The 10,075-nt window shown below is 36.2% G+C and overlaps 1 protein-coding gene across 3 annotated transcripts in view; it reads right to left on the bottom strand.

Moving 5' to 3' along the window:
- The window catches only part of TBCK (TBC1 domain containing kinase), a 236,479-nt gene that overhangs the window by 219,508 nt on the left and 6,896 nt on the right, over positions 1-10,075 (bottom strand). For 2 of the 3 annotated variants that reach the window (XM_007452154.1, XM_007452156.1), the window contains exons 1-2: positions 8,547-8,739; positions 859-931 (exon numbers count right to left, since the gene is read on the bottom strand). In XM_007452154.1, the coding sequence (XP_007452216.1) occupies positions 859-931; positions 8,547-8,739 (266 nt within the window). Of the gene's footprint in view, positions 1-858; positions 932-8,546; positions 8,769-10,075 lie in introns of those variants that run through there. The other variant, XM_007452155.1, reaches the window with a different exon arrangement.

The raw sequence follows: 10,075 nt of genomic DNA, 5'->3' as shown, positions 1-10,075 counted from the left end.
AAAAAAAAAAAAAAAAAAAAAAAAAGACACATTTTTCATAATTTTAAGATAATTTCAGAAAATCTGTGAAGCTCATTTAATAGTATATTTGTAAGAAAGTTTAGACCACTTTTCTTGCCAAAAATGCCTTAGAAAGTAAATTTCACGTGTCATTGAAATAACTGAATTTATACCTTTATTTTATTTTTTTTTTTTTGCGGTACGCTGGCCTCTCACTGTTGTGACCTCTCCGGTTGTGGAACACAGGCTCCAGAACCACAGGCTCAGTGGCCATGGCTCACGGGCCCAGCCACTCTGCGGCATGTGGGATCTTCCCGGACCGGAGCACGAACCCGTGTCCCCTGCATCGGCAGGCGGACTCTCAACCACTGCACCACCAGGGAAGCCCCTGAAATAACTGAATTTAAACTGTATGATTATATTCCACCCAAGCCATGATTATTATTTCCCTCTATTCTTCAATCTAGCCTTCTACACAGTTCACTATGTCCTATGTCCCTAAGAATACCAGTGCCCTGTGAGAAGTTACCATGTACTTCTCTCAGGAAATACTCTTAAGCCTCAGCTAGACAAATGCTTGGTACTAAAAAGATTTCAAATTTTCCTGTATATCCTCTTTAGTAATTTTTTGTCAAGTACTTTGCAGAATGCTTACCTCACAAAAGCTGAACACTGGATAATGTCAATGTTGAATTTCTATGAGGCCTGTGAATTAAATTTCCTAAAGTGAAAATTTACACCTGGATTTTATCATTAAACAAGTAACAGAAGAAACTAAAATCCTATAGTTTCTAGTTAAAATGCCTTTTGTTTGCCAATTTCTGCTTTTCATGTAATTGTCCTGATATTATACAGTACCTCACGGGTTTCCCTTCTCGAAGCAAGTCTTCTAGACTCTGTTCACAGTGTTCAGCCACCACCACCAGTCTCTCTGAGTAAAAAAAAACACCAACTCCACTTTATATTTGATTAACACAATGTTTTAATAACAAAATAATATACCCCACTAAAGTTATTAACATACAGTATAAATGATATTTTAAAAGAGCTTTTCAAAGTCTACATTAACTACATAAAAATCAAATATGTAGAATAACAGGATAAATGTGTAATAAAACAACACATTAAATAACCATTTCTTTTCATCTTGTGTTTTTCTCTAGAATTTCTCCCATGTGCATCAGGAAAAACAGCTGGAAAAGTTTACCTTTGGCAAAAAGAAGTAATCCTTCCTCTGACACAGACTAGGAGAAGAGAAAGCTTGGATGAAGATATAAAGAAATTTTGAAGTGAAGGGGAAATTGGGAGCTAGGGACAAATTGTCTTGACGGTCTGGTTCAAATATAAGGTTTTTGAAACTGAGTACAGAAATTTGAGAAAAGTAGAAATGTTCTGAATCATGACTATGGAGAAAGAACAGAAAATCAACTTGGGGTTACTTGTAACATCATGGGGCTTGCTGAGATTAGTAATAATATAAAATTTTGGTGGGCACAATCTATATCATGATGTAATTTTTATTTTCCAACAGATCAACTGTTTAAGAATAAGACAGCACAGTTTTGAAGGTCTATACATTTTTAATGTAATCATCAGGTACCTAGTGACTAACACGTTGTCTGACACAGCAGCAGATCAACAAACTCTTTTCCTTTTTAGATGAAAGAATGTAAGAGGAGTGAGAGAAAAGCACAACTGGGTTCACTAGTGGTTGGAGATTTGATAAGGTTATTTCAGGAGAAAGAAACTGGGGTACTATGAATATCTATGCAAAATGAGTTCTAAGATAAGGAAGAAGGTAAACACATAATACAGATGGCAAGCTAAGACAAGATAAAGAAGTAAAGGTGAAAAGAGACCAGAAATAGTGATAACTGCAAGGAGGTTTGGTGAAAATGAAAAACGGCAAAGGTAGAAAAATGAGAGCAGAAGATGGGAAGGACTGATTCAAGGTATGGTCTTGCCTGCTGGGAAGAGAGATGAAGGACAATGGTACACAGGCAATCATGTGAGGTGTGAGGGCAGGATATTGTATGGGTCACATCTTGGAAGCTCAAACTGAGGTGGTGGCATTATATAGAATGATCTGAAACACAAAATTTTACAACTATAAATGAAAACTATCACTTTCAGAAAAAAACTCCAAGTGATCTAAACAGGAACTTAAAGAAAATTAAATTTGAAAGAACATTTAATGAGGGGAAACATAGGAATAAAATAGGAAAGAAAGTTGAGATAAAAGTTCTAGTTCTTCAATTCAATAAAGAAACGAGCATGCAAAGTTGAATTCCAAGCAATTCAGCACAACTGTGAAGTTCTAGAAGGAAAAAGTAAATAATATTGTCAGAAAACCAAAATGGGAAGCAGCATTCCTTTGTTTTCTCTTTTACCACATTTTGTCAATTTTCCTTATACCTATCTGGCTACCTCTCCTCAGTCTCCTCTGTAGACTGGTACCTCTTCTACCCAAATTTAAATGCTTCTAGTGCTTCCACCTTTGATTCTTGGTCTTCAGACTGTGTTTTCTCCTTATTTACTTCCAAGGTTGAAAGACTCTTAAATTTTATCTCAAGCCCAGAACTCTCTTCTGAACTCTAGGCTTTTATAGCCAGTTTCTCACTTTAATATAAAAGTTACCTCAAACACAACAGGACTCAAACAGAATTTATATTTTGCTCCTTAAGCCTTTCCCTTTAGTACCGTTTCAGTAAATGGTACCACTATCCTGCCAGCTGCTCCAGCTACAAATTTAGGAGTAATCTCCCTTTCTCAAATCCTAAGAAAAAGCCCTGCTATTTCTATTTCCCAAATGTTTCCAGAATCTGTAAAGTTTGCTCCATCTGCCACAATCTGGGTCCAATCCAACAACATCCCTCATTAGATTACTACAACAATCTCTTAACTAATCTTCTCATATTAATTCTTATTCCCCCTCCGACATATTTTCATACTAAAACCTAAGTGATAATATAATAATTAATAAATCTGAATACGTAACTCTCTGTCTAGCTTTATTTTTTGTTATTTTGTCTGTCACTCACCAACTTCCAGTTACACTGGTCTTCCTTCCCCTTTCCTACTAGCACATGGATTCCCATTGCCTAAAGTGATCTTCCTTGTTCCTTCTCCCAGTTAACTCCTATCATGAAACATAGTGGTTAAGAGCACAGACTATTCTGTCTGGGCTCAAATTTTAGGTTTAATACTCATTAGTTATGTGACCTTGGGGGATTTTGCTAACCTCTCTATGCCAAGGTTTCCTCTTCCGTAAAACAACAGTACCTACCTCATAGAGCTGCTGTGAGGTTGAAATGAGTTAATACATAATAAGAACCTGGCACATAAGAAGCCCTAAGAGTTAGCTATTATTATTATTCATTACTCAGTTAAATGTGATTTCCTCCAGGAACACTTTCCTGGTCCCCCCAAATCAATTTGCTCCTCCTATCATATAATCTATTCCACAATGTACTTTTCTTTTGTAGCACTTATTTCAACTCCTAAAGATTTGTATACATTTTTATCTAATGCCTTTGTTCTCTACTAGATAATGCATTTCATGATGGCAGGAAGGATATTGGTCTTGTTTAAAATGCATCTCCAGTGCCTAGAATTATACCTCAAACATATAAGCATCTAATTAAAAAATACCTGTTAAATGAGTTAACTTGAGCAAAGGCTCAATGCAGCCATTAGAAATGAATGAGTCTCACATAATGATAGTCATTGTCTAAACAGAAGTGTGTCCTGCATAGGAAAGTATATGCCTATGTTGTAAACTAGGCATAATAACACCACAATAGTACTGATTTTAATGTAAAACAAAACCATCAGAATATGTTAAAATGTGCATACCCCATTAATGAATAATTTTTAATTATATATTCATAAGTCTCCATATCTATGAAGGATTTTCAAAGTGTTTGGCATTAGCCTAAAATTTGTCAGGCTTAAAATGATTTAGGGAAAAAAAATATCAGGCTTCTTCAGGAAACTCCTTCAAAATATCATAAGCCAGAGTTTGCCAAAGCTTTAGGATATTATGGACCTTTAAAGTATTACTGTAAGACAGCAGAACCATAATCCTTGGCAGAATATCAAAGATTCTCCCAGAGGTAATAGAGTGTATACCAAAACAATGTTTCCAATATGAACCTGTTTTTTCAAAAAATCGTTAGAGAGTCTTCATTCTGAAACTCAGGACCACTATTTGAAAATAACTTCTGTTTGTTATAAAATATTTCACAGAATAAAATATGACAGAAATATTTAAGAATCATAATGTGCCAAATATAAGTCAGCAATGTAGTGGCATTATTTATAAAAAACAAATGTGACACCAAGATGAACTTTAAAGAGTAGAACATACAAGAACCGTGAAATAATCTTTCTTCTAACAAATAGTTGATGAATGCCAAGTATAACTGTAGTGTACATGCAGTTTGAACTGTATGTTTTAAGTCAATGCTAAGAAATGGAAGAGAGTACAGTATTAAGCAAGACAGATAATAAAGTAGTTGAATAAAAAGAGGGACTAAAACAGACTGAAAGATTAAAAGAAACTTTTTTAACTTAAAGAAAGAGGTAAATTGTAAATGCGTTAAAACATGAAAGGTTATTAGAATATAGTTACTGCATCATTCTTTTGTTATTCACATTAAAAACTGAGACTAGCTCATTACCTTTTAAAGAGAATCTCTAAGTAAATATTTATAGAGTAAAACTGATAAAGAAAAATTCTGTGCTTAAAAAACAGCACTGTTACTAGGTTACTGTGATTGTCAGTTTTACGAGTCAACATGGCTAGGCTATAGTCTCCAGGTATTAAAACACTAATCTAGGTGTTATTGTGAAGGCATTTAACAAATGAAATCTACAAGTAGTTTACTTTAAGTAAGGAAGATTATCCTAGATAATCTGGGTGATCCTGATTCAATCAGTTGTAAAGGCCTCTTAAAGAGCAGAATAGACTCTCCTTTGGAGAAGAAACTCCACACTTGGACTGTGACTTCAGCTGTTGTCTAAACTTCAGCTTGTCCTTGATGACCTGCCCTATGGATTTCAGATGAGTCTACCCAACCCCAAAATCACATAAACCAATTCCAAGCAATTAATCTATATCTGTGTAGCTATCTAGCTATCTATCTCCTACTGGTTTTGTTTCTTTGATGGAACTCTAAACTGATATAGACCCTTAGGTTGAAATATATATGCAGCTAGAGATATAGAATATATTATTTTGAAGGTTCTTAACAATTCTATTATTCTCTACCTAAATTTCAAATCTATTAGTTAAAATAATTTTGTTCTTGATTTTCCCAGCAATAAACAAAAGATTTCTGGGCAACCAATACCAAATAAAATGGAATGTATTACCATTTATAATCCTTATTCTGCTTCTAAAACTGCTGAGATTTCAAGTTCAAAAGAAAAAGATTAAGTTTGTTAACTTAAGTATTTTCATGCTTTATTGGCTTTTTTCTTTTAAAGATATTTTACTCAACTTCTCTTTAATAAATCAAGTGCACAAATTCTAATGTACACTATTCTTGAGTTTAAATACATTATTCTGCTGAGCTAGCAAGAAACTAACATCATCTTGAATCAGTTTTGACTGATCCATAGGAAACATTGAGAGCCTGACTTCTGAGCTAACCTAACATGTAAAAACATAATGTTAGTAAAACAGACCACATGTCACACATTACTCCAAGTAAAAAGCGAAAGGTGGGGAGGTGGGGGACTAACAATGACAAACTGTGAGGTATCTGTATAGTAAGAACAGAATAAAGCGGGGAAAGGAACCAAAATCAAAATTCTTTGAGGAGACAATTAAGTGGAGTCCAAACCAAAATCATGTGGTATTAAATCATCGAGAAATATGTGATGTTCACTTAGGAGACTGTTGAGTAGAGCCTTTTCAAACTTTTCAAACTAAATTCAACTGAAATGACTGGGATGTTTTGGAACAAAAAGACCTTCACATCGACACTTATTCTAATTTATTTACACCTTATGATGCATACAACTTTTCAGGATAATGAACATTGCCGACAGTAAAAAAATAATCAAATTTCCTAACCTTTTGACAATCATTGATATTTTCATTCCAGGCAGCCAAACTTAAAATATATGAATTTTACACACATCCATGACCTGTGTGTCCCTAGAAGAAAGGGTTGCTGAGATCCAGGAGCAGGGAAAGCAGGGGAAACAGAGTAACCAGCAATATGGTGGATGGGCCTAAAGAGACTACCTAGATGTTGAGCTGGGCTCTACATTAAGAGAGTCCAACAGTGTCTAAGGAGATTAGTTCCTATCTCACATTTATAACTAAAAAGATGGTTCCTGGGCAGTTAGCAGTAGTGTTCCCCAAAGGGATAATGTCATAAGGTTTTTCCTAGTTCAGTGTTTACAGGGTCTCATTTAGATAGTGGGATGAAAAGAAGGAGCTCAAGAAGTATCTAGGACTACTGAGTCAATTATCCCATGAAAAGAAAGCCTAGGGAAAACGACAGAGGCAAGACCGCAGTCATATGAAGTGATGCTCCATACAGGCTTCCAGACACAGTGGGAAGAAATAAAGGGCACTTCAGGATACGAGGATGAAGAAGTCCTAAGAACTGAGTAAAGTGGCAAGACTTTGGGAAGACAGGCATACTCCAAATTTGCATATGTAAAACAGCAATACTATTTATGGTTACTCGCTACAGACGATAATGAGGGTCCACTATATTGCTAAGTTTGGAGTGATTTTGGAACTAGGTCAACCCCACAAGCGGAAATTCTTTAGAATTTGTAATTGGATTGGCGGGGTGGTGTTTGAGGCATTCAGGGATTGACAATATCTATCAAGTACTCGATTATATAAAAAGCCCCAAATGAGTTCTATAATTTAGTTAACGTCATTGAAGCCATTTATCAAATAAGAACGTTAGCAAAAGGTTTTTTGTTTGCTTGTTTTTTTTTTTTTTTTTTTTTTTGCGATATGTGGGCCTCTCACTGTCGTGGCCTTTCCCGTTGCCGGACGCGCAAGCTCAGCGGCCACGGCCCACAGGCCCAGCCGCTACGCGGCATGTGGGATCCTCCCAGACCGGGGCACGAACCCGTATCCCCTGCATCGGCAGGCGGACTCCCAACCACTGCGCCACCAGGGAGGCCCTGTTTGCTTGTTTTTAAACAACAAACTTGCCAGAAGTTACTTAATTGCTTTGTGCCTCAATTTCCTTATCTGTTTCTACCTCATGGTAAGGTTGTAAGCATTAAGTTAATTAAAATATGTAAAGCTTAGAATACTTAGAATACTGCCTAATATATAATAAACACTCAATAAATATTAGCCATCAATAATATTTATTACAAAAAACATTTTCTACTCAGTCTAGAAAACTTTCAGAGCAACTATTTTTTAAGAGGCATAACCTTGAAAGTATTATTTAGCCTGTTTTTCAGCAAAACAATAAAGGAAATAGTCTGCATTTTTTTAGCGTCTTTATTAATGTTAGGTTGAAACACCTGAAAATGCCATTTTTGGAGGAATAAAAACAGGACAATATCAGCAAGTATATAGGGTTAACTTTCATAAATCATTTTTTTAGAAAAATTAAATATATTTCAGTGAGATGCATTTAAAATAATTCTAAGAAATGGAACCTCAGCATGCAATTAAGCTTTCAAAAATAATTTTAAAATAATTAAAATATTGCTAACATAAGCACCTTCAAGGGGTGCTACAGATTGAACATTTGTGTCCCCCCCCCACCCAAATCCATATGTTGACACCTAATCCTCAGTGTGATGGTGCTTGAGGGTGGGGCTTTGGGAGGTGTGATCTTACAAAAGAGGCCTGAGAGAACACCCTTCCCACTCCCACCATGTGAGGTTACAGTGAGAAGATGGCTGTCAATGAAGAAGCGGGCCTCACCAGACGTGGAATCTGCTGGTGCCTTAATCTCCAGAACTGTGAGAAATAAACCTTTCTTGTTTATAAGCCACTCGGTTTATGGTGTCTTATTTTAGCAGCCAGAATGGACTAAGATACAGGCTACGGAAGAAAAAAAGGCAGTAAACATCTTCCTAGTGAAACACTGACTTTTTAACCAATTACAGTTCAACTTTTTCCAAATGAAATCCTGTATGAAAAGACTAATGCAGCTCCAAAGAGGTAAAAAAATTAGTGACTCTCTTTTCATTTGAAGAAACTTAACCCAAATTATTACTTTCAATCATAAAATACACTCTCATAAACAACTCTAAAGTTTCTAACTTTAGAACTTTCATTTCCTTCTTAGAGAGGTGAAGAAATGCTTGAGAATAGGTGGCTTCCCTGAAAGAGAAAATTAAAAATCTTGATTCTCAGATCTAGGAAATATGAATCATTCAAATGTAGTAAGGAAAACTCAAATGATGCAGTTTGGCTAGAGTGAAAGGTGAAGGCACTTGTACACACACATACTGATTACTTTATATGTTTACAATGTATATTATAACCTAACCAGGGTAACAGGGTAGAGAACACAAAATAGGAGACAACAACAGCAACTTACCATGCTTTCCCCGAGAAATATCCACATACTGGCACAGTCTGGGGTGCGTGATGGTCTTAAGGATTTGAAAGCGCCCTAAAATTTTGATGGAATTTGGTGTGAGAGGAAGCCCATTGCTCCCACAAACATCATGTGGCAGAGCAGAGGCAAAGAAGGTAAAGGCACCCATTTCGGCATCCTTCAAGGGAAACATTTTTGGAGTCCTAGATCTTCCAAGATAACCTAGAAAAGGAGAGAAGTTTTTGATAGATCAACTAGACATTAAGCCAGTGTTTTCTGACCTTAAACATGATAACTAATATAACTTGGAGGAAAATACCAATCTGTACACTTTACAGTTAAAAAAAAAAGTTAAAAAATTTCAAGACAATATCAAAGAGGAAAAACCACCCAATCATGAATTTATATTGCAGCTCTAAATCAAAATCAAAGATTTTCAATGGCATATAAAGGAAAGACAGAGCATTCCCTCTACAAGGACGTCTGACAGTTCTAAGAGTTTAGAGGAAGTTTGTTATTGCATATTCATGTCAGTAAGGCTCTTCTCTTTACCTAAAGCTTGAATAACCCACAGAGTTTCCTTTTTCAGAGTGAGGGGAGTCAGGAAAAAGGAAATAAGGATACCAACCAGAAACTTTAAATAATCAAGGACTCTATTAATAGTATAAAACTTAAGCTAGATAACAGACAGCACTATAATGTTACTTAACTAATCAATTTTTGTTTCTGTGCTAGGTGCTTTACAAGTGATGTTTTAATCCCCTCAATGATCTTGACAGATGTTATTGCCCCTAGGTTAGAAATAGATGTTCTATGTGTAGATCCTGAGGGGTCCTAGCAGCATAGATTCCAAAGCAAATGGTGTCCCAGAGTTTTATCATGGAGCAGCCTGAAGATTAAAAAACTTGCTCCAAAATCTGAATCACATTATGACAACCACAACAAAAAAGGTCCTCCAACAAAAAATCTCTCTCTCACCCAGGTGTCTCATGAAAAAGACATTCCATTGGTCAAGCATCGCATTATTCTCTTCTCAGCTTTTACAATAAAAATCTGGAATTCTAAATCAAGTTAACAGACTGCTTTTCATATGCTTGCCCAGAAACCTCATTAAAACATTAAAAAGAACTGTTTTAAAATGTATAAACTCATAACAAGGAAGAGGACAGAAAAAGGCCTTGAGCTGATGAAAGACTTCAAGAAACTCCTGTGGGCTTCCCTGGTGGCGCAGTGGTTGGGAGTCTGCCTGCCGATGCAGGGGACATGGGTTCAAGCCCTGGTCTGGGAGGATCCCACATGCCGCGGAGCAATTAAGTCCGTGAATCACAACTACTGAGCCTGCGCGTCTGGAGCCTGTGCTCCACAACCGGAGAGGCTGTGACAGTGAGAGGCCCGCGCACCATGATGAAGAGTGGCCTCCGCTCGCTGCAACTGGAGAAAGCCCTCATACAGAAACGAAGACCCAACACAGCCAAAAATAAATAAATAAATTTATTAAAAAAAAAAAAAAAAAAAAAAAAAACCCCTGA

The sequence above is a fragment of the Lipotes vexillifer genome, unplaced genomic scaffold (assembly GCF_000442215.2).
Source record: "Lipotes vexillifer unplaced genomic scaffold, Lipotes_vexillifer_v1.1 scaffold22, whole genome shotgun sequence".
NCBI classification, from domain to species: Eukaryota; Metazoa; Chordata; class Mammalia; order Artiodactyla; family Lipotidae; genus Lipotes; species Lipotes vexillifer.
Note: the sequence above shows the minus strand (reverse complement) of the source record. Positions and strands in the feature narration are given on the sequence as shown.